We start from the raw sequence: 25,663 nt of genomic DNA, 5'->3' as shown, positions 1-25,663 counted from the left end.
AAATGTGTTGGCATCTGAAATAAGGACATGGACCCACCTGTAATTCTAGTTCCATTGTTTGGAAGACACACACCACGGAGTGATTTCTTCTCCTCCTCCACAACCAGAGAGTGACTGGGATTGACCTCAGGGGAGGCCATCTGCCCCAGTCACATCAAAACACAGACTCTAAATGATCATTTGAAATAACAAATTATTCTTACATATGCCTCCACCGATGCAGATCATTGAGAGGGGAGTTCATGCTCTGGGAACTCACAGATACAGGACTGAGGCAGGATCAGAATTCCTAACTAATGAAAGCGTGAAAGTATTCTGAAGGAGTCTCATATTCTTTTTTCTGGCTGCCACTCATCAGTCGTGTCACCCTTGGCAAGACAGGAACATAAAACCACTGCTTTCTCTATGAAATAGACATAATATCTACTCCATTTATCTCATATGATTGTTCTCAAAAGTTCTTTAAAAAACATATGTAAAAAAAAAAAAACATATGTAAAAATATATGTCAAACATTGTAACTGCTATTGAATTATTTGATGAAGTTCATTTCTTTCTCATAACATGGAGCGGGATACTATCTTTAGGGTCAAAACATACATTATCTAACAAATGAAAATAATTGAATTTCAGAGAAACCTGATTATAATTCTTCAGATTCACTAGGCTCATGATTTACATGGCAAGGAGTTTGCCAGTTGGGCACTGATTAAAATCACTGCTGTATAAAATGGTTCACTCAATAATTCTTCGGGGATGCAAACTCAAGCTTAGCAAACAATGACACTTAAAAAATGAAATAATGTTGACATTCTAGGAAATGATTAAGCAAATTAAGAAGCCATACCCAAAAAATCTTTTAATATGATCTTATTGATTTCCTCAAAACTGAGTGATGAGACTACGGAATTTGAATCGGAAGGTCAATCCTAAGTCTTTGTCATCAGTATCCTACTGCAGCCAGATAATGGTCAATGAAGAGGAACCAACACAAGAAGATAGGAATGTGAGCTTTCAGTTTTGCAGAAACACAAGTTCTAGTTGGTAACCAACTTACAAGGCATTCAACCTTTGGTGAGTCCTGCCTTGAATACTAATCAAATGGAAATGACCTTAACGCTCATGTAATTCCCTTAACTTTCTTAACCAGGAAATTAACATTCCTCCAACAGACTTGTGGAAGGTTAGAACTGGCCATAGACAGCACGTAGTCCAACCCTCATTTTAGAGAACTAATGGCTTTGATGCCTGGCAGCAGCATTTTTTATTAGAATGATCAAAGACCTCAGTTATTGGTTACTTCTCTGGATAAGGACCAATGCCTGTGCGCTGACCGTGTGGAATATCGTACACACAACACAAATGCCTGCAACAAGTGAAGGCATTATACTTCCTCTCATTTTTTTTCAAGAAACAAGATAGCAAGAGTTATTTGCATAAATTGGTATCACAGATTTGGGTGCTTTCTGTAAATTCTGAACCTAGGAATTACTAGTGTTTGGGTGGTTCCTGGAGGATAAAATTGAACGTGTCTAGAAACATGTAGCACAACAAAGGTTTGCCACACTTGCTTTCCTCCTCTGCATTTATTGGGGCTACAGAGACTAAAACAGCTATTTCCCTCTCAAATAATCAGAAAAAAAAATACAATACAACAGCAATTTCTTAAATACATAACAAAACTTTCTGGATCTTGAATCAACATGAGATGTAACAGCCTACAGATATCATTTGACAGCTTTATAAAATGTCATTCATCTAAGGCATTAAGAAATTGTCTTCAGAGTGACACATATATACACGGTTCTATATACATAAAGGCATCCATTCATGAACAGAAAGTCAAGCACTGTGTAGAGAAGGGTTAAATAACACATATTTAGATTCTGAATAGTTTTTAGGAGACAATTTGGGGTTCCAAGAAACAGTGATTTACATTCACATAAACATGTAGATTTTCAAATCTAGATAGGTAAAGTTTTCATGATGAAGGATATATGAAAATCCACACTGTGAATTCTTTGTTTTTCAAAGGCTTCTTTATCAAAATAGAGATTTCAAGTCCAGAGCAAACACCCATTGCGTGAACAAACAGAATGCACACGATTCTATGATCGGCTTCCACAGGCCTTTCCCCTTTGCCTCCCTACCCCATAACAAGAAAAAAAATTCCCAGGAGGGTCAGCAGCTAGCTGTTGTGCCCTTATATCTTCTAGTGTTTCTGGATGAGGGGTGGGAAACGGGGGTGGGGTGGGGTATTACATCCAGATTACAATCTAGTGAAGGAGTTTCGATTTCTATTTCAAATAGACTATATGCTCCAAGAACAAAGATTTTTGCCATGACATCCAAACATCATCATGTAGAACCATATTACTTCCTAGGACAGAAAAAGGATCACTAGGAGAAGATAAGGCTGACATACAGAGGAAGGAGACAGGTTGAACTCTCTCCCTGGCCAATTATCTCAAAGGAAAACATCAATCTCTATTACCCAAGTTGTCGGCTATCTCCTTTGTAAACAAAGTTTCTACCTCAGCTTACATCTTGTCCTTTGATGGACCAGAGACATATAGGTTAGACCCACTAACCTGTTCCTGTTGATGCTGACAATCTTACACAGGCCAATTCATGTGCTACAGAAGGAAGAAGTTACGATTTTCCAGGCACTTTTCAACATTTAAAAACTTAAATCCAGTTGTTTAAAGTCTGCTTCACAATCAACACCCTATTCCCTATCCTCTACAAATAAGTAACTGATTCTGTTACAGTACCTTTATGAGAAGACAAGTTCCTTCAGTTTTGCCAAGGAAACAGTATGGATGTCTTTCTCTACCTTTAACTCTAAATTTAGGACCTCCGCCTCTGATAACACAGGATGTTAGGTTATTCGAAATCAGCCCCTGTTCAAAGATTCTTTGCAGAATCAAGGTCAGAGAGTTCACTCTTGCCAGAGTACATTGCCACAACAGACATTCTTGATAGAAAAATTCAATTTCAGCTGAATCCCTGCGATCCCCTGAGCAGTTATAAATGCCCTTTGCTATACTGAGGCAGTGTTAAGACAAAGCAACTTATTCAAACTTATGTACAACTTCTATTTATACTAATATGAAATACATCGATAGAAGAGGGTATTCTTGTTCTGAAGTGTTTAGAGTTTCAAAGGAAAATAAAGACACTTAAGATTGAGAAATTTCCAAAACATGATTAAAAATGTTTTTGGTTGGTTGCCATTCAAAAGTTTTCCCAGAGTTCTCATCTAAGTTCTATACAAATGGTAAATAAAAATGTACACGACCAAGAGATGTACTATACATATATCAGATATCATTATGTACGTGTGAACCAAAGTTCCTTAAGTATACACATCCCCACTTAGGATACATTCCGTTACATCGGCAAAGCATCATTCTTTAATAATAGATCCAGGATAGCAGCAATTTCATAACCTAGTTACCCAGTTACCTCGGGAAAAGACGATGGGTTCGGACAGTCCCTGATGCAGTGTTGCTAGTTTCAAGGAGAGCGCTCTATGAGCATTCTACGTGGTCTCCTGAAGCACCAGGCTACGTTGCTAATGGCAATTATGTAATCCTGTCATTGGAGAAAAAGTTACTGTCTTTTCAAAACCCGTTTATTCAAAATCTGACTGATGGATATGGGAAACATAAGGTCGCAATAAGGCAATACCAACCCAAAGCATCTATGATAAAGCATTTACATTTTATCTCTTACATTTTTTGTTGTGTTATCAGTGCTTTGTACACACAGGAAGTATTTGGATTGCCCTGACCAATGGTGAAAGAGCAATACAAACCTTTTCTGAAAGAGCAATACAAACCTTTGCTGAAAAGAGAGCTGCTCTGAGTTATGTCTCAAAATATGTAAATAACTTGATTATCAGTGTTTTTACAGACAGAGATGGCATGACATTGTATTAGGTATTGTTTTCAAAGAGTTATGATTATGAGTGTAGACCTTTGGGTAAGTTATGAACTTGCAACCAAAATTCACATATATAATATGCAAACAACCCTTTAGGTTGATTTATAATAAACCATATTAGTCCCAGAAGGAAACACAGAATGGCTTTGAGGAAACATTTATTTTGTGTGTACCACTGGATATACTCAAGCATGCCCAATGGATGGAAATTCTAGGTAGGCAGCAAGTTACACAGATTCTTGGTGTACACATGGACTCTGATACTCACTCGTGGTGTGTACTTTTAGGTCCAATTCTCAATGTGCTGGGTGCATGAACACAGAGCTCAGGAAAGGGCTCTGGTACCTATGATGAAGGTTTTTAACCTCTGCCACTCGACCCGTATTTCACATAAAATAATCCTGTAGACCACAGCTACTGGCTGTGGGAGGAGAGTTTATCACGTTATCAAAGTTGCTCTTGCCTAAGGAGAGCCACTCAATCAGGCCACATTGTTTTACAGGCTGCAACCCTTTCACACTGGGAAGGGATAACTTCCTGTGCACAGCAGTTTCTCCTGCTTGAAGCTGAGATCATACATGGAGAAACCTATTGTGTTCCTGCCAAGTCACCGTAGGAATGCCGGGAACAGCACACCCAGTAGCCTGCAGAGGCAGCACCGACATATCCACTCCCTAAGATCCGCAGCCTGCTGCGTGGCAATTAGGACAATTTCCCCTTAAAGGGTATTATCCTTTCCCTCCTACAGGGGTGGGGTGGGTTTCTCCCCTGTGGTGGTCAAATCAACACAGACCAGACTCTGGCTGCTCAGTTACGATGCGTGTTGCCAACTATGACAATACATTAATTCTACTGAACGTTCACTCAGGCTCCCTGGATGCGGCTGGAAGTTGGAACAGTCTAGTGGGATCCTCCGGAGGATAAAATGACGATGGGTTAGTCCCTTCTCAGCAACCTCAAAGCTTCCCGACATGCTCCGTGGACATAGCCTAGAAGGCAGAACTCAGTTGTCTTTACACAGGAACACACCCACCAGGCCATGGCCTTTTCTGATGCCAAAGGCAGGCAGGCAGGCAGGCAGGCAGGTGAGTTCAAAGTCTGGACACAGAGGCACTTTCAAAGTTTGGCAAGGAGGAGGCAAGTTCACTAAGTGGGGGCTTGATCACTGTGCTTCTCTTTATAACCCTAGATGTCTGTGGCACATGGACATGAGTGGAGTCCTTTAGGTTGTAGATGGATCATGCGTCTTCTTCTTGCCCCGACAGGACTTGCAGACACAACAGATTATACACGGGGAAGCCAGGAGCAGCAAGGGTGAAGTCACCAAGGCAATGATGCCCAATCCCACCAGAATCCCCACCACCTGGAAATTTAGAAGAAAAGCCTACTTGAGCAGTTAAATCTTCCTATATGGATACTATAGCACCTGCTGCAGATTGAATGTTTTATCCGCCCCCCACCCAACACACAAAGATTCATATATTGAAATCCTAATGTCCAGTACAATGGTACTTGGAAAGAAGGCCTGTGGGAGGTAATGAAGACATGAAGGTGCAGCCCTTATGATGGGATTAGTGCTCTCCCTTTTAAAAATAGACCTCAGAGAGCTTGCTTCCTGTCCCCGAGTCCAGTACCATGTGAGGACACAGTGAGAAGGCAGCCATCTACAGACCAGGAAAACGGTCCTTGCCACAACCCAAACCACACTGACACCTTCTAGTCTCCAGAACCAGGGGAAATATGTTTCTAATTTTCAAGCCACTCGGTTTATGGTAATTTATTCTAGTACCCTGAACGAAGACACCACCGCAGGCACATAAAACAGTTCCAATTATAGGAACTTTTGGCCAATGCCCAGCAATGATCTGAACTGGATTTAAACCCAGGAGACAGCGAGGACTAGATTGGAGGTGAGAGGAACAAACTGGACGCTAATTTGAGCTCTGGCACAAGCTCCGTGTAATCCCGAATTGTTGCTGTTGGCTCTCTCTCTACCCGGTCTCCTTGACAGTCTCGTAGGGATGCTAATAACGATTACTAGGCTATTAACACTGACGCCCTTAAAAGGAACGTAGTCTTTAATAAATATGAAACACTATTAAAAATAAACCAGGACTCCCTTTGAACCTGCCACAGAAACACACAATGGCATGTACAGAGGGATCTAAGCCCCAGCAGGGCTCATAGGATTTTAGAGCACTGCCTTTTATAGGAAATACGACTTATGGGGCTTTAGGAAAGTGATTCTACTGTGTTTTTCAAGAGGAAAGAATATCTGCCTTCATTCTGCAGGTCACTGTTAATTACTTGGCTGCTCTGGGGCCCTGCCCCTGCCCCATGATCCCCAGGGGTATCATGCTCATGAACTAACTTTCGGCAGTTGCTTCATTACTATTCCCTGGCCCTGCCCCCAGAACTCCCCAGAAGCTCCTAGGCTGGGATGTGTAAGTAGAGAACAGGGTGGGAAGAAGGAACAGGTGGGCCTTGTGAGCCATCCCAAGTCAGTGTATCTCACACTCCCTTCAAGGGCAGGGTACCTGTGTTCGGTTCCACATCACTGAGGCTCTCGAGTGGCCCAGCTTATTCCTACATGGCCCTTTGTCATAATGTCTGAGGAAAATGTCATTCTGAAAAACAAAGACAGAAGTTTCGGTGAGAACGCTGTTTTGAAGTGAGAAATAAATGCTAACCACATTGGATCACCTTGGTGGAAGCAGAAGCTCTTTCAGGGAATACGAATTTCAAGGCCACGATCTTAGAATGTACCTCAGTACGTTTACAAATCACTGAGTGAAAACAGATCATAACCATCAAGACTCCTGACTGAGTCTAGAAAGGATGAGTGTCCTGAGCACTCATCTTTGAAAGGCGGCTCTAGCCCAGGTGGGCCATGGAACAAAGACTAGGAGTGACACAGCCAGCAGGCTGCTGCAAGAAACACGTGAGAAAAAAAACACTAGCAGCTGAGCTGGGAAACACAGACGTGGGGAGACATGGGGTCCTAAGAAGGTAACGAACGATGGGAGGAGGAGGAGAAGTAATCGCAGATGAGGGGAAAACCACTGGGCAGAGGCAGGAACCTGGTTGAGAGAAATGACAACTGAGAGATGAACTTTGCTGGGAAAATGATGGCCACACTTTCAATACGAACTTGAGACATCCAAGCAGTACTGATTACAAAAGGCAGCTGATTACACAGGTGAGAATTTGGGGGAAAAGACTTGGGAATCATGTATATAGGGTGGAGAAAAACCGCAGGAGATGACATCACCCAGGGAGAGAGAATAGACCGGCAAAGGGGACGGTGAACATAAAACACGTAAGAATGGGTGAAGGAGGAGGAGCCTGGGGAAGCTCAGTAGGGTAAAGCATCCAACTCCTGATTTCGACTCAGGTCATGATCTCAAGGGTCATGAGATAGAGTGCCACACTCTGCACAGAGCCTGCTTAAGATTCTCTCCCTCTCCCCCTGCCCTCCCCCCCTTTTGCTCTCTTACTCTAAAAAACAGTAAATAAAGAAAAAGGATGGGTCGAAGAGGCACCTGGGAAGGAAACTGAGAGGTGGCCAGCAAGGTAGAAGGGAAACCAGAAGAGATGTCATCACTGAAACAGAGCCGGTCAAGATGTCAAAGGCAGCAGAGAATCTAGGTAAGAGGAGGACAAATATCCATTGGATTTTACTCAAAGGATGTCACTCAAAGCCTTGGAGAAACACAATCAAGACTGTGATGATGTGGCAAGCTGAGTGTATTTAAAGACTGGAGGTAAGAAAGTGTCAACAAGAGGTGATGATGCTGTTTTGAGGCTTGGCTTCTAAGAGGAGAGAGAGAGAGAATGGGATAAGGGAGAAATGTAGGCTTGAGAATAGTGTGACTCATTTCTAAATGCGATACTACTGAATACACAGAGACGTTACTGCAACATGAAATCCTAGGAGAGAGGAGAGACAATTGAAGGGTACAAGTCTATGAGGTCCCCAAAGCAGAAGATTAAGAACATTTCATCCTCTGAAACACCAAGAATGAGGACCCAACTCGACACCTCAGCAAAACTAAAAAAAGCACTTAGGTTTGGTCGCCTGTCTCAGGCTTGGCTCTTGGGCAAGCATCCTGCTCCCAGACCCATGCTCTGAAACTTTCCTATAAACAAAGATCAACACCGCCAGCTGACACAGAGCACTTGTCAAGAAAAAAACGTCATTACCAACAAGCCAGTACCCCTGGCTAAAACCAAGAAGATGAGATCTCAAAACACAATGACCAGAAAAAGATGCTTCAATATTAGAAGTCTGTGTATCCAGCCTTCTAACATCTGTACCATTTCAACTCGAGCCCCAGAACAGTCCAAGAAACAGAACAACGTGTTCTTTGCAACAGCATACCCCAAACATATTTCAGCCAAAGGATGGAGAGATTTGGGCACACATCTTTATTCCCTTACATCCTTGCCTCTTAAAAAGAACCTCATGGGCTCAGCCTCCTTGTGGGTATGAACCCAATTAATATTCTGGTTAAACCTGAAGGCAAACAGAAAAGAATCTTTTCCTTTGTAAAACATGAGGGGTATGCAATCAGTAAAACCACACCCAGGGTATCACACGTTTGGAATCATGATTGGTCTAATATCACACAGAATTGTAATTCAAGAGGTTATGAGAAATACAATTCAAAAAAAAAAACAAAAACCTTTCTTTTGACCTGAGCTGCTGAGCTTTTGAAATGTCTAAAATGTCAGTTTTCTTTCCCACAATTTATACCTCTGCTTGAAACACTGAGATCAGGCTGATTAAAATTCTTATTCACAGATGTCATCTGAAACAACTTACCTCATTTTCAGCTACAAATCACGCAGGTGGTGGCAGCACACGCCCCGTATTAACTGCACACAGACTCATGGAGTGTGTGATACTAAAACACCACAACTGCTTATCAAGTTGCAATGAACTAGGCGATTGAAATGACAAGTTGCGTGGGGTGCTGGGTGGCACAGTTGGTTGGGCATTTGACTCTTGATTTCAGCTCAGGTTGTGAGCTCAGTGCCATGAGATCTGAGCCCTGCACTGAGCTCTCAGCTCTGTGTGGAGTCTCCTTGAGATTCTCTCTCTCTCCTCTCTTACTTTCCCTACCTGTGCACAGGAGCACATATGTGCACGCACTCTCTCTCTCTAATAAATAAATCTTTTAAAAAGAAATGAGAGAAAATGAGAAAAGAATGTCCACCTCACCATGATGGAGGGCTTACCCTTGATGTGGACATATTTCAATAGTCCAGATTGCCACAACAGGGAGTTATCTATTCCTCTCTGTGACAGCACACGTGTGTTAGAATAAACACAAGCATTGGAGTTAAGACCTGCTGATCAGTCCTTCACACTATTTTTTACCTCTGAGGTCACCATGAGCCTTGGCACGGGACTGAATGAACTGCACCTGAACTGGGCAAGACGTGCTTCATGAATGGTGAGGGGAAAGGTTCACCGGGACAGATCCCTCTGTCTGGGAAGGGAGCCACTGTCGTGCCAACAAATGAGGCGTGGTTATTTAAGACATCCTACTGATTTGAGTGGCTTTTTTCTTTAAGTTCAAAAACAAGAGGACAACCAAATTATGATAGGCAGGATAACGGCTCTTCTACAGATGCCTGTGGCCTAACCCCTAGAATTGGAGAACATGTTGCCTTCCATGGCAAAAGGGACTTTAGGAGTGTCACTAAAGAAAGAGCTTGAGATGGGGGAGGAGGGCCTATATCACCCAGACCATAGCAATCTAATCACTGTATCACCTAGACATGGTCAACCTAATCACTGTATCATCCAGATGGGGCCAATCTAATCATAGGGTCCTTAAGCACTGAGAAGCTTTCCCAGCTGTGGTCAGAGGGAGCTGTGACAATGGAAGAATGGGTTGGAGAGATGTGATGTGCTGGCTCTGAAGATAGAGAAAGGGGCCCCAAGCCAACAAATGCAGGCAGCTTCTGGAAGCTGGAAAAAGCAAAGAATTGGATTCTCCCTTAGAATCCAGAAGAGAATGCAGCCCTGAGGACACCTTAATTTTAATCCAGTGACACTCACGTCAGATTTCCAGAGTACAGAACTAAAGACAATAAATTTGTGGTACTTTGACACAGCAGCAATATAAAATGAATACGCTGATAGTTCCTTATGTAATATAATAAAAGGAGACAGTGTCCCCAAAGCAGAAAATGTCCCTAAAACAAGAGCTTGCCTTTAAAGCTGTGCTGACACAGCTAAGGTACTCAAAGAGACATTTTATAGACATTGAAAGCAGGCTCAGAAAGTATCACTAAGAAAAATAAACTTCTTTTGCAGGACAAACATAGGCTCCTCACTATTTTAAAAGGAAAGCCTGTAGGATCCTGGTGGTGGCACAGATACAGTGTAGAGAAAGACCACATGAGAAGACACTTCCGGGTGGAACTTACATCCAGGTTCTGGAGACAGTACCAGCAAAACGTGTGCTTGCAGTTCTTGCACATCATCTGAGCACAGCCTTCGTTGCGTTCGATATAAACCCGACAAACTGGGCATTGCTTAATGGGCGCTTCTGCGTCTGTCCCAAAGAGGGCCCTAGAAACAGAAAGGATGAGAAATCATAGGGTGGGGATCCACTGCTGCCAGGGTTTTATTTAAAAGCTAGAACCACAAGAATGTACACACTAACCAGAGGTGGGGAAGAGTGGGTTGAGTGTAATTAATTAGTCACCAACTGAATTCCTAGGGCCCCTGATGGGTAGGTAGTGAACTCTTATCTGAGCTTAATTTACTTCCACAGAAGAGGGTGTGGGTAAAAAGAGGAGGGACACAGATTATTAGTCCTTCAGATAACTCACAACAAAAAAGAACTCTAATTTATTTCTCTTTGGCTTGGAGCGAATTATTTAATTGGATGTGCCATACCTGACTTAATTCATCGTTTTGCCAAATTATTATTTCATTCTCTGAGCATACGCTGTCTAAATAAAAAACACAAGAAGTCTGCTGCACAGTAGAAAACCTAGCTCAGGATCTGACATGGCATAGATAAATCTTTCCAGTGATCTGTTCAGAAAAACAAATGGAAGTGGTCGAGGGAGGCAGTAATCAATACTCAAAAAGAAATGCCCAGCATCATTAAAGAGATCTTCTCCGAAGGGCTCACAGCCTTAAGGGGCATAGACAATAATGAGAACGCGCTGAAGGAGAAAGGTTAGGGGAGCCAGAGCACAGCCTGCCCTTTAGCTACTGTTCATCAAAACCAGCACCCAGTGACATCAAGTCCATAAAGTGTGGTCAGATCCAAGATCAGATCTGGTATTCACAATAACATTACAGCAGTGAGACAGTTATTATTTTCCTTCTCTCCCCTCCACTTTCTTTTTTTTTCCCAAATAGAGAAACAGACTCATAGAGGCTGAGTGACACCCATGAGGTCCCAGAGATAGCAAGTGACAATGTCAGAACCCAAGTCCTCTCTCCTCTGGGATCTTTACATCGTCCTATGATACCTGCAGACCCTCCTGCCATGGCAGTGAAAGTGCAGAGGGTACTGGCTAAGAAGGGATGTGCCTGCCCTGTGCATTACATCTAGTTTTCTCTTGGTTTGCTTGATCTAAGATTCGAGCACAGTATCATAGCCAGGTAGTGTTACTATTCCTGAAGAATGGTCCTACACACTCTGTGGCTGTGGGGTGAGTAAGCCAACTGGACTAGAACACTGGCATCTCTGTTCTTGCCAGTGCATAACAGCCAGAGCCTCAAGCAAAGCAAGGGATCAATCACAAAGGTCTCTGACACTGGGCCCTTCTACTGCTGGAAAAACCCTCTGAACTGAGAGGTACAGATTTAATTGCTTCTCATTGTAACTGAATCTGAACCTTGGCACCATCTTTGCAGAGCACAAAGTATTGAGAGATGTAGCCTTTTTCCTCTAGGACCTATGAATTTAGCACTGCACTGCCCTGAAGAGCTGCTGTTTCTATTGCAGTGCTCTGACATGACTGGCACACCTCACAAGCTTGCATGCAGCATAGTCAGGTAACAAAATTATTTCTTCATCACTCTGCAAGCAGGAAGAATGAGGTAAATCAATAGCAGGTGGTCATGACTCCTATGCCAATAACTGGACAAAGCCATGACTTCCTACTGAAAACCTGTGGACCATGCGCCTCTCCACCTGAAGAGAAATCCAAATCTATGCAAACAGTTATTTCATCATATCTGGGAGACTCTCCAGGGGTAAATAACTAAAATCCCCTTAGAAATGCTTTCCTCATTATTCTCTGTTCACAACTCACCAATTCTGAGACACTTCTCAGGGAAGTTCCACAGGGAAATAACCAATCTCTACATTCAATCACAAGATAACTCCTCCAAGCAACATATTTGGGGTTTCTGAGAAAATCAGTGAATAATCCCAAAGACCATTTCCTTTCTTACCCGTGCTCTGTTGGCAGGACAATAGGCTGACTATCTCTACAGGAAACTTCTGCATGCCAAGCATCCTTGCAACATGAGCAGAACTTCAGGTGACAAGACGGACACTCCACCTGCACAGGCTGTCCGGGGTCACTTGATGCAACAGGGCACACCGTCTGACAGTCTGCGACAGGACACCATGTTCTGTAGGGGTCCAAGTGAACTTCTAAAGTATAAAAAAAGAAAATGTGATGGTCTATGTATCTTTCATACAGGCCTGAGGCTCTTTCCCCTTCATTTTTCTCTTTGACAGGTTGGTATTTATGGAAGATCAGTCCACCCAAGGGCAGTGATTTCTTTCTTTCTTCCTTTCTTCCTTTCTTCCTTCCTTCCTTTCCTTTCTTTCTTTCTTTCCTTCCTTTCTTTCCTTTCTTTCTTTTTTTCTTTCTTTCTATTTTTTTTTTTTTTTTTAGGGCAGTGACTTCTACTACTGCCTTCATATGGACCCAAACCTACAAGGTCACTGAGCCCTGCCACATTTCTCAAAATAGCTACTAATAAAATAGGCCACCACTGCCCTTATGAACAGATAGACAGTGTTCTCACTAACCAAAATTTCCAATTCTTTTGGAATACTTCTCACCTTTTAGCACTCCATGTATGCAAAATCTCAAGTCCCTGCTATAATTATTTTGGGCATTATCTTGGAGGAAATTTGGACCTGAAGGGTCTACCAAAGCCAAAGGAAAAAGAAAGTCACAATGGATTTTGTCCTTCCAGGCACCGAGAAATAAGTAGTGAGGTTTCTTCTATTTTTTAAGAGGGAACTGAAAGAACAAGGAAGAAATAAAACGGTTTAGGGACCAAGCAGTATCTGGCATGGCTGAGCCAAGAGATCAGATTGGCTGTCGATTTGATCTTCGGTTGTCCGACCATCGGCTAGTTAGAGACATTTATAAAAGGTTCACATGCTCTAAAAACAAAAGGTATGGACTTTCACACCCCATAAAGTGAGAGTCACTTATAGAATACACCAGCTACGTTCATGTGGCCTGGAGGAAAGAATATGGGGTTGGGGGTAACCCGACTATCATTCTATTCAAATGTTTACAAATCTTGTCCAGTTCCTCACTTTCTATTCAATAACAAATCTCATGTTCTTGTCTTATGATGTGACCTTTAAAGGAACATATCATGTGAAAATGGTATTATTTGAGGAGTAGACTAGCCCTTTTTTCTCTGAACCAAAGTGTTTTGCAAATTTTAAACTGATGAGATTCCAGTTTTAAATCTCCTAAGGCTTATGATTCTTGGAAATTTCCATGCAGGAGGCAAACAGCCCGAAAGAGTGGCGCAAAAAGGAAATGAAGGCATTAAGTATGAGCTTAGTTTTAAAGGTAATAATTTTACAAATTCAGTACCAGGGGAAATAAATCCAAAATGTTCCAGCAAACACTGCCTCCATTAATCTCTCATCTAGAAAAGGCCAACAATCAGATCTATGATTATAGGTTTTCATTCAAAGAGAGCATCCTTATGTATATTTTCTTATCTAATAATTCTGGGAAATACAGGTTGATGGACCAAATAAAATCAGAAAAGGGAAGCCTATTATTCATAGGTGTTCAGACCCCAAGAGACCCTTGAAAAAGAATCCCTAAAAGTTTGGGACAGGCTGGTTAGAAAGTCAAGGGGACAGTGACACACCATAGGCTCCAAGGTCCTGAACTTCTATTTCCACACCATTTATATATATTTTCTTTTTTTACAAATTCTTCTAACTGCTTCAAACACTAAGTCCAAAGAAATGAAGGCTGGTATATAAATTAGAGCTAACAGGGCAGCCCGGGTGGCTCAGCGGTTTAGCGCCGCCTTTGCCCAGGGCGGGATCCTGAAGACCTGGAATCGAGTCCCACATCTTGCTCACTGCGTGGAGCCTGCTTCTCCCTCTGCCTGTGTCTCTGCTTCTATTATTAATTTATAATAAATAAATCTTAAAAAAAATAAATTAGAGCTAACGATTCCCACATCACATGTCTACTTAACCACCCATTCTAAATCACAGTTTAAAAGACTGGCAATACAGAAGAGAAAGGAAAGGAAAGACACATATTATAGTTAAAATGCATAGCATCCCTGCAGATTACCTTAAAAAGATAAGACATACTTGTCTTAATTTTGGTGTCACAGAATCATCATCTTGTTTATTGCCGTGCTCTATTCACTTCATGGAGATGGCCTTTCTCTCTTTAGATTATAAGCAAGGGCTACTTATTTTGTTTAGATGCTCCATGACAGAGTGATGGGATGCTACCTGTTAATTTAAGGCCCAGTCATTGTTGGTTTTTCCAAAAGCTAGATATACTCCTCTGCCAACAACTGACTTACAATACATATACTACTCATACCATCTTGAATTGCCTTGCACTGGAATTTATTTTCCTTTCTCTTCCAGTACTCTCATCAACAGATGTACATAGCAAACTAAAATCATCCAATACCAGCCCTTGTATCAAAAGTATGTTATGATCTTTATTAGACTCTAAATCTCCACCCACCTCAATTAGGGCTCTCCATATTTGGAAAGACATCAACTTGGCAAAACATGGAACTTTACATGTAACACTTTCAAAATTAAACATCCTTTATGAAGCACCATTTAGAGGGCTGACAATGAAAAAATTTCTAACATTAAAATTAATAATTACCCTTGCTAGAACCCTACTTACTGTCTCCCTATACCTAGCATTCATTTCACCTTCCTGTTTCATGTCAGTCCTTGGATGAGTGATCTACATTGATTCTCATTCCTATCCCCTCATATCTTCCTTAAGTCTCTTAAATAAAGTTTTTTATTCCCACTTCATTAATAGACTGTTCTCTGAAAATTAAAACTGCCATCCCTCTACTCATATCTAGCAAATGTTTCTCATTCCATCTTATATCTGATACTCTTATAAAGCTCTTCCATAAGATACTAGTCTCTCTATTTTCTTCCTACAACCTTCCGTCTCCATTAGCATCAATATTGCTTCCTTTGGGCAGCCTTGGTGGCTCAGCAGTTTAGCGCCACCTTCAGCCCAGGGCCTAATCCTGGAGACCCGGGATCGAGTCCCACGTCAGGCTCCCTGCATGGAGCTTGCTTCTCCCTCTGCTGTGTGTCTCTGTGCCTCTCTCTCTCTCTCTCTCTCTGTGTGTGTGTCTCTCATGAATAAATAAATAAAATCTTAAAAAAAAATACTGCTTCCTTTGGTCCCATCTATGGATGGTATCTAAGACTCAGTCCTAGATTTCTCCTGTATTTTACTTATTTACAGAACCCATGCTATGACTAAGTCTCAATCTTGCTTTAATTTGGACCATTCCAGACTTCTTCTTTAGACCTATCTCTTAGGATGATATGCCTAAAAACTTAGGCCAATGTCTATTATTCATTGTTCATCCAACAAATGATCAATTTCAGGGACTTTTTAGAGACCCTCGGCTTACAGAGATGACAACAGAGGTTTGCTTCTCAGAAATCTCAGTGTGAAAAGGACAAGAGATGCTTACAATGAACAAAATGCAAAAAAAACCAACAAACAAACAAAAAAACAAACAATGTAATAACTGCTAGAACACCCTACAAGATGAAATAAATGAAATTAGGAATATCTGTGAGCAGCCCTTAGGGGTGAAGGTAAGGAATGTTTAATATCCCCAAAGTTTTTTTTTAATACAGAAATATTTTAATGCTTTTCTTATACAAGTATCCATAATGAAGTTTCCCCTTTTAATCAGCTCTAAAATCGGGAAGTAAAACTGGTCCTTCCTAATCAGGGTACCAAGCAGATGGCACATGCAGAGATAAAACACAAAGAGATTAAGTTAGAAAGAACCAAAGCACCACATAAACAGAGATTAAAAAACAAAAAACAATCCTTGGAATAGCAAGGGAAATTAGAGTCTCCTTCCAGATACTGGAATAAAGATTCTGTACTTAAGAAAACCCTGAGCAGGGAACGCCGGCAGTCACCTCCTACAGTGGGGTCTTGCGAGCAGATAACAACTACTGCATCTTGTCCCAACTCAGCATTCAGTGACATTACATGAACCAGCTGCTTGAGAAATCAGTCAGGGTGAAAGTAGTTATACCCCAGTAATTGGCAAACACTATAAATCAGAACCTTCCCATGCCCCCCTAAGTCTGTACGCATCACTGAACAGTGTCCAAATCGAGAGCAAATACTTAAATATATAAACCCTACTTCAACACAGTCAAGGTGGGGGGCACAGAGTGGGCAATTGAAGAACAGAACTTAGCACAAGAAGAAATGGAGACTACAATAGTGACCATTCTTTTATTTTTTTTAAGATTTTATTTATTTTATTCATTCTTTTAGCCGTATTTGCAGGCCAGTCTATTCTACTTTCTGAACATCCTGCATACAGACAGGTATTATACCTGATGTAACCTCTCATGTCTCCCATGGGTACATATCTTGCTTTTTGTACATCTGTCTGGGATCTTCAAGTCCAATAAGAGCCACCCTAGAGGATAGGCAGGCTGTTTCTTCCACTTGGAACCATAGCATGTCACAAGTAAGTATTTCTGGAGCTCCCTATCAGGCCTCTAAGCACTCCTTACAGCACCAATCAGATAGGATGCACTCAGTACATTCCTGTCCACCTGTCCAAAACAGAGAACAGGTATCTACTAATTTAAACCAATTACTTCTCTTAAACGGAGAATTCAGTCACCTTTTTATTTATTTTTACATTTTAATTTAAATTCCAGTTAGTTAACATACAGTATAATATTAGTTTAAGGTGTAGAATTCAGGGGATCCCTGGGTGGCTCAGTGGTTTCATGTCTGCCTTCAGCCCAGGGCGTGATCCTGCATGGAGACTTCTTCTCCCTCTGCCTGTGTTCTCTGCCTCTCTCTCTGTGTCTCTCATGAATAAATAAATAAATAAATCTTTTAAAAAAAAAAAGTGTAGAATTCAGTGATTCATCACTTACATATGACACCCAGTGGTCATCCTAACAAGTGCCCTCCCTAATCCCCATCACCTATTAAACCCATCTCCTCATCTTCCTCCCCTCCAATAACCTCAGTTTGTTCCCTATAGTTAAAAGACTGTTTCCTGGTTTGCCTCCCCACCCCCATGTTCATCTGTTTAGTTTCTTAAATTTCACATAGTAGTAAAATCACATGTTATTTTTTTTATGATTTATTTCATTTAGCATAATACTCTCTAGCTCCATCCATGTAGTTGCAAATGGCAAGACTTCATTCTTTTTTTGGCTGAGTAATATTCCATTGTGTGTGTGTGTGTGTGTGTGTGCGCGCGCGCGCGCATGCTATGTCCTCTTTATCCATTTGTCGGTGGACATTTGGGCTCTTTCCATAATTTGTCTATTGTTGATAATGCTGCTATAAACATCAGGGTCCACGTGTCCCTTTGAGTCAGTACTTTTGTATCCTTTGGGTATGTATACCTCATAGTGCAATTGCTGTATCATCAACCCCCCTTTTAAAGAATTTAAATCAAAAGAAAGCACCGCTAGCTCGAATCTAACATGATTAAAGCTTAGAGAAATGCCCATCAATACATGAAGCACAGTAGCAATACAGTATCATGTGTTTATGTAATGTTTGATTTTGGGCACAGGTATTCTTTACACAAGTACTTGAGCTTGTCCTACAGCTTTTAAATGTTGTTCTGGTTATGTAAAAGATACTTGCCAAAGGAGTCATGCCATTGTCTTCTAGATAAACTATTAAGAGGAGAGTAAAGAACTATTCTGGGGCAAAAAGACAAATCTAGCCAAATTCCTGACAGTCCTCTCAACTTTATATTTCTGTGTTAACATGAGGAGCTGAGTAAGTTAACAAGGAGTTAACAGAACATTCAAAAGAGCAGTGACTCAATGTCTCTTACTGGAGATGGAGGTAAGACTAAAGAGATTTATCCCTTGCCATCAAACAGCATGCACACGCCTTCTATAGAAATTCAGGAAGGACATTTTTGAATGAGGAGAAATGGTATACTGGTGCCTCTGGGCCAGAACGTACAAAGAACACTTGAATGATTTGTTTTTTTCCTCTGCCTTCTTTATTTTTGATTTATGGGAGACCTCTCCACTCAAATGCACACTTTCTGCTTCTTCAACTGGGTAACTATTAATTCAGTTAGAATTACTAGAGATAAGCCTCTGGGATGTTACATTTGTGTGAGAACCAGATGACACTAAGCAAACAAACATTAGTTCTGCTTCTGAGAGTTATTTATAGCTGTCCATTTTTTAAAAACACATTTAAGTCAATAGGTTAGAACCATGAATAAGCAGTCAATCTACACGTGGTTTTGATCTGAAAGATTTCCAACTGATATCCAAACAATGGGAACGAAGAGATTTATACAAGTAATGAGGCAGTGAAATTTTACAAGGAGCAAAGTGAGCAAAGGGAAGAGTCATAGGATATAATGTGGGCCTGATCACAGATGACAATGATAAGGCCTAAGCATGGGGAATGCTATGGGGGGGTGGGGCATAGTATTAACACAAACACGGTATGGGACACCTGGGGACTCAGTGGTTGAGTGTCTGCCTTTGGCTCAGGGTGTGATCCCAGAGTCCAGGGATCGAGTCCCGTGTGGGGCTCCCCACAGGGAACCTGCTTCTCCCTCTGCCTAGGTCTCTGCTTCTCTCTGTGCATCTCTCATGGATAAATAAAATCTTTAAAAAAAAAAAACACACAAACACAGTGTACACATAAGCTGTCTGTTCATTTTCTGTTCATTTTCTTCGTTACACAGCCTGGTATTGAGATTTTGACTCTGATGGCCAGCTGGACTGCTCTTTCCACAATGGCTTTGTGGTTCTTAGAGGAGACATTTTGAGCAATCTCTGCACAGTAAGATTCGTTGCACATCAGGAGCACTCCAAGCTCCTTGGTATTATGGACTAGAAACTTCTGGAAGCCACTGGGCAGCATGTGCTTTGTTTTCTTGTTGCTCCCATGACAATGTTGGGTATCAAGATCTGGCCATTGAATCTTCTGTGCACCCTATTGTCAATGACTCTGGGTTTCCACCAGTTATATTTAATTTTGACATACTGGTCTGACTGGCACCAGATGAACTTCTTGGTCCTCTTTTTAGTAATCCTGGGCTTCACCAGGTCTGAGGGTGGCCATGATGCCAAACAGGAGATGGCTGCTACCTCCATGGGCAGCACCGAGGGAGACAGGAGAGTGCCCTCTTGATCAGGGGAGAGCCATGATAGGATTATTGTTCTTAGAAGACTACTCTGGCTACTGTGGGGAGAATGGATGGTGGTGGAACGAAGTGGCAACAGAGAGATTAGGAGGCGATTGTAGTGTTTTAATCCAAAGTGATACACTGGATTATATGTTAGAAGTACTGACAATTTGGGAGCATACTTTGAAGGTGAAACTGTCAAGATTTCCTAGTAAAGATGCAGTCATCCCAAGTCAACCACCACTGACTTAGAAAGCCTCCTGGAATGTACTATTTGTTGAATAAATGAATGAAACAACATAAGAAATGGTATCTGTAATCAATTCCCTATGGTGATAAAAGGTAATGGTGGCATACACAGCAAGGTATTTCCCGAGAACAGAAACAACTCAGAGAGACTTTTGTATATGGCATCTTGGAGTCTCTTAAGAAGAGCGTTCCCCAAAAGAACAGGGACCCACACATACAAGTCTGGCCAGATTACACTGAAGAGCACAACATCTGCCCTTCTGATTGCTCTTCAGCCCAGTTCCTAGAAGAGCAGCTACAAGTCAATGTCCATAGAAGCTAAAACAAGGCATTTTATTTTTTAAGAACTAGTAGAGTTTCAATATGCCATTAAGAGCACAATTTTGCTGTCTATCTGTCAGATAACAGAGTCAACCACGAATGGAATCTACAGGTCAGATTAGCAGAAAAGGAATAATGCTGAAGGGGCATCAGATATTGGTCCTAAACACATGCCAAAGAGGGATGAAGTGATGGACACCAGGTGGAAGCCAAATCACTGTCCATAAACAAGAGCTGCCTCTCCTCACTCTTACCTCCACCCCAATGAGCTGAGGTGACAGTGGGATGGTTGTAGGGGAACAGTATTAATGCAAAATTTTTAAAAACACTTATTACAATTACCATGAATTCAATTCTAAGTCCTGGCTCTTGGCCTAGGAAACAAGAGTTATTAGGTATGTAGATAAAATACACAATCATTTTATCTTAAACCTAAGAAGTTTAAGATTTAGTTTCTTCCCGCTTCAAATTTCTATTCCAAAGCTGGAGGAAAATGATCTTGTGCATATTCAACTAATTTCTTCTGCATCAGCAGTGATGATGAAAGCTCTGAGATGGGGGTAAGTTAGGGAATCTAGAAAAAGAGAAGCCAGGAGGCCTATGTAAAGCATTCCCAGTGGTGCCTCCAGCACTTTAACATGAACATGATTTTGCAGTGATTAAATATAACATACTTGTATCAGAGACGGACAAATTCACAAACTCCAACCAGAACTTACTTATGAAAATTAAAACTGGTTAAAGCTTCACGACTATTTGATCTTAGGACTGCTTGTTCATATTAATTGTGCAAGGCAGGAAATGCTATTTCAAGCTATTTCTACTTCTGTATTCTAACAATTATTGAGAAATAGAAACACTAGGAGAAAATACAATCGCCATGAGACCTAAGGACCATGTCTGACCCCAGTGATCGTTTTCAGTTTTTCACAACTGAACTCAAGACTCCTGGATTCCCCTACCTGAAACTCCCAGCATTAGATATGTAGAGTTTGCTTTTTATTCTGCTGTAAATTCTCTTAACTAACATGAGTGCATTTTCTGCCATCCTCTGCCATCGTGAAGTCATGCCAAAAAAGATCTCCCATGATTTCTTATTGTGGGAAACGGGATACGGCCAAGCTAATTATCAGCTGAAATAAACCAAACTCTTTTAGCTTTTATAACCCACTGCATTTTTAATTATGCCAAAGTTAATTTGCTTTCTGATATCTCAAAGAACAAAGGTCTTCTGTAGATAGTTAAAATGCAATTAAACTAAACTGATCAGAATTAACATCTGCCATAGTAAATAAACTCAAATAGATGTGGCCGTGAGCAGGGGGGTTGCTGTCAAGACTGCCAAGGAGAAGCACTGAATTTCAAACCTGGAAACAACTTCGGAGTTTATCTAGTCTAACACTGTTATGTTATCAGTGTTAACATCCGCAGATGTTAGGAGTTTGCAGAACTCATGGTTAGTGAGTATATGCTGGGACTGGGTGGGCCTTTTTCCTAGAATACCATTCTCTATGTAAAAACATAATCATGTTTTTTTTAAGATTTTATTTATTTATTCACGAGTGACACAGAGAGAGAGGCAGGCTCCCCAAAGGGAACCCAATGTGGGACTCGATCCCAGGACCCCGGCATCACGACCTGAGGCAAAGGCAGATGCTCAACCACTGAGCTACCCAGGCGTCCCAATAATCATGTTATTAAATAGATTTCCATTTCCACTATCAGCACAGGAACCTTTTCTCTTTAAAGTGGCCACTTTGAATGCTCCACATCAGCACGTCTCAATCTCCTCGGAGGTGGTCAGAGAAGGTGGATTTATGCATCAAGTGAGAGCATGAAGGAACCAGATATAGTAGGTGGTGTAAAGAATAAGCTTTCATTGTCACAGTACCATACAACGCTTTAAGACTCAATAGAAATGTGCTGAAAAAGACACAGATTAAGATGAAAAGGGAACAAGAGTGGTATTGTTGTGCTAGAGGCTCAGCTGAAGTATGATCTGGATTCTAGAAGATGCTTTCTTCATTTAGTTTAAAAAACTGGGATAAAGGTAAGATGGGGCAGTGGTGCTGACAAATAACAAAACAACAATGATAATGACAATAATAATTTACTGAATGCACACGGTGACAGACACACAATATTAACTCCCCCTTTACAACAGTCCTAGCAGGATCCTTCCACTAGTACCCTCCTTTTATAGATGAGGAAATGAGAGTGCACACAGGGAGAGGCAAACACTTCACACTGTGCCTTTCATTCGGGTCCCCTTTAGAAATGTCACCCTACTGATGATAAATGTCTCTTCTTGCAGATAGTTCAGGTTTTTAGCTGACACATCTAGAGGGTGCTGTTTTAGATTTAGAACTGCCCCACAAGAAAGAGTTGACGGTAAAGAAGAGGAAGTAGGAAGCGGAGGAGAAAGTGTTAGCATGCAGAAGCACAGAATAGCTTCATAAGGGACCCCTAGACTTAGTCACACATTTACCAACAAAACACCAGAAAAGCAGACTTGAAAAGTGAACAGGTGTGTGCACATGCACGCCATACACATGCACAATGAGAATGGGCTTGTGATCAGAAACTATGAAAAGGAAGATACCTAATGACAATGGGAGGTGTTACAAAATAAAACCAAACTGACAGTAAGGACATTAAAATCACACAGCCCTAAATGGAAAAACACCAAAAGAAACCAAATAATTACACCCAGAGCTCTGGCGAGATAAAACTTTAAGTGATTGGACACAAAAGAGGGCCTGGGAGCATTTCACCAAGGACAAATAAAGGCGCAAAATGAAATTCAAAGAACCATATTGTAAATGTTGAGACTCACAATGAAAGGAGGCTTGTGACAAATGCTGAGAACAGATGGCTTTCAGAGAAAGATGGAGCCACGGCTTACGGCAGTGTCTGGAAATGCACCTGACACACAATACATACTCAGCACACAGAAAAGTAGATATGGAACACATGAGTGGATGCAGTCGGATTACCAGATAACAGGAAAATAAATTGCTATTTTACTTCCTTTTTTTCCAAAGGAGAACACTATGACATTTGAACCATTTGTAAGAATTTCCAGCCACTATATGATGATACAAATATCCAAGAACAGACACATTAAGCTACCAACAAACTGAAGCAGTTTGCAATTATAATAAGTAAAATGGGGGTCACAAAAAATAGGAAAAGTGCTGAAGGACTAGAGATGGAAAATCTTAACCTAATTTTCCAAAGATAAACCAATACAAAACCCAAACTATTTTGAAAAAGTAGATTCTGGGCAAGCAGATTTGAGAGACAAGCAAAATTCTAGCATTAATCATCAGACATGTGCTTTGAGAACCAGTAGAAAGTACAGCTGTGATCACTAACATATGCCAAACTTAGTATTCTCTTTTCTTTGTTAATATTGGAACACTGACACAGAACGGAAAAGCCACAAACACCGTAGTAGCCAACGGAAAGTCACAGATGGAAGGAGAGCAGATTCATAGAATAACCAATTGATGCCAAGTGCCGTTTCTCCACTTTCTGTAAACAGTGATGATTTAGGCTCATTCCTATTCAAAATATTTTTCCCCCATGAAGACTTAGATGAAAACAAAGCTATAAAAGGCAAGCTAATCATATACATAACATAAAGCAGAGGACAATTAAAACACAGGATGACAAGATGAGGCCTTGGTAGGCAATAAGAATTGGGCAAAACCAATGAAAATTTTTATAATTAAGACACAGGGGGCTGCCACGAAGCTGATTCTACATTTTTCCAGAGCAACGACAATCTCTACAACTCTGAAATCCCAGCCAGTGAGTTTTCCTTTCCACCAATTTGTCATTTAGCTCATTCAACAACATTAGTATTTAAAGCATCCCAAGATCCCATTCTAAACAGTTCCACATAAAATACTTTTGTGGCAGGAGCACCTGGGTGGCTCACTTGGTTAGGCATTTGCCTTTGGCTCAGGTCACGATCTTGGGTCCAGGGATCCTGGGATTGAGCCCTGCATCAGGCTCCCTGCTCACTGGGCAGGCTGCTTCTCTCTCTCCCTCTAAGCCCCTCTCCCCTACTCCTGCTCCCTTATTCTCTCTCTTAAATAAATAAACAAAATATTTAAAGACAAAACAAAACATTTGTCACATAGATCTCAAAGTCACCTAGCCGGTAAGCTTTGAGTTTGAGATAGATACAAAGTCTACCAAGTAAAAATGAGGTATACAATTTAAATAAAGACTATGCAAATGGAGTAAATTTCATTATGTAAAACTGTATTCATTTAAACTTACTCTTCCTTCGCATGCTTATTTAATAATAATTCTTTATAATGGATGATAATAAAGAAGTACCTGAATTGATACTTAAAGAATTACAAATTGACTTCCAACATCACCTCAGGTCAAAATGTCTCTGGACCTTGGTTTCCTTTCTTATAAAATGAGGGAGTTGAGCCAAATAGTCACCAGATTTAACATAGCTCCAAATGTAATGTACTTCCTTCCATACTTTACAAAAGTAAAAGTGTCCAATTGGCAGTTCCTCAAACACTAAACATAGAAAGACCATATGACCCAGCAATTCCACTCCTAGGTATGTACCCAAAAGAACTGAAAGCAAAGACTTGAAAAGATACTTGTACCCCAGTGTTCACTGCAGCATTATTCACAATAGGTAAAAGGTAAAAACAACCCAAGCGTCCTTCAACAGATGAATGGTTAAACATAATGTAGTATATATATACAATGGAATATTACTCTTCGGCCATAAAAAGAAATGAAGGTCTGATCCATGCCACAACATGGGTGAACCTTCAAAACATTATATTCAATGAAACAAGCCAGACACAAAAAGAAAATCTTGTATGATTCCACTCACATGAAATATCTATACTAGGCAAGTTTACAGAACAGTAAACAGAAGAAGTTACCAGGGGGTGGGGGAAAAAAGGGAAATGGGAAGTTATTATTTAAAGCTATTATAGTTCCTGCTTAGGGTGATAAATAGATGGTAGTGATGGTTGCACAAAACTGTGTATGTTCTTAATGCCACTTAACTGTACCCTGAAAATGGGTGAAATGGTAAATTTTCTGTTTTAGATAGATGTTATCTAGTTAAAAAAAATGGAATTAAAAACAAGTATAGATGAAGAAGCTTAGGAACAGTCTATGTGATGCTATGCAAGTTTCAACCTCTCCAATCATCACTTTTTTCATCTATAAAGAAGGAATAATAAAATCTATTATTAAGTCATGGAATCTGTAGTGGGACATCTGCCTAGAACTTGTGAGAAAAAAAAAATTCCATGTATGAGTCAAACTATATGATCGATTTATAATGCATCAAAGCAAAGATATGCAAGACCACCTATGAAAGACTGGCACATGAGAGAGAAATATTCCTCTTTCCCCCTTTCTGACCTCCAGACTTTACTAATCCAGATTTAAAAATTAGCAATCAGAACACTGTATGTTGATGCTAGA

General features: G+C 40.9%; 1 protein-coding gene across 3 annotated transcripts in view; it reads right to left on the bottom strand.

The window, feature by feature from the left end:
• Positions 1 to 1,567: 1,567 nt before the first annotated feature.
• Positions 1,568 to 25,663, bottom strand: part of RNF144B (ring finger protein 144B) — a 169,987-nt gene continuing 145,891 nt past the window's right edge. For all 3 annotated transcript variants that reach the window (XM_025443702.3, XM_035710487.2, XM_025443691.3), the window contains exons 5-8: positions 12,383 to 12,587; positions 10,390 to 10,534; positions 6,486 to 6,575; positions 1,568 to 5,311 (exon numbers count right to left, since the gene is read on the bottom strand). In XM_025443702.3, coding sequence (XP_025299487.1) covers positions 5,171 to 5,311; positions 6,486 to 6,575; positions 10,390 to 10,534; positions 12,383 to 12,587 — 581 coding nt within the window. In that variant the 3' untranslated portion in view covers positions 1,568 to 5,170. The remainder of the gene's footprint in view (positions 5,312 to 6,485; positions 6,576 to 10,389; positions 10,535 to 12,382; positions 12,588 to 25,663) is intronic.

Source organism: Canis lupus, chromosome 35 (assembly GCF_003254725.2).
Source record: "Canis lupus dingo isolate Sandy chromosome 35, ASM325472v2, whole genome shotgun sequence".
NCBI lineage: Eukaryota > Metazoa > Chordata > Mammalia > Carnivora > Canidae > Canis > Canis lupus.
The sequence above is the reverse complement of the archived record's forward strand: the minus strand, read 5'-3'. Positions and strand labels throughout refer to the sequence as shown.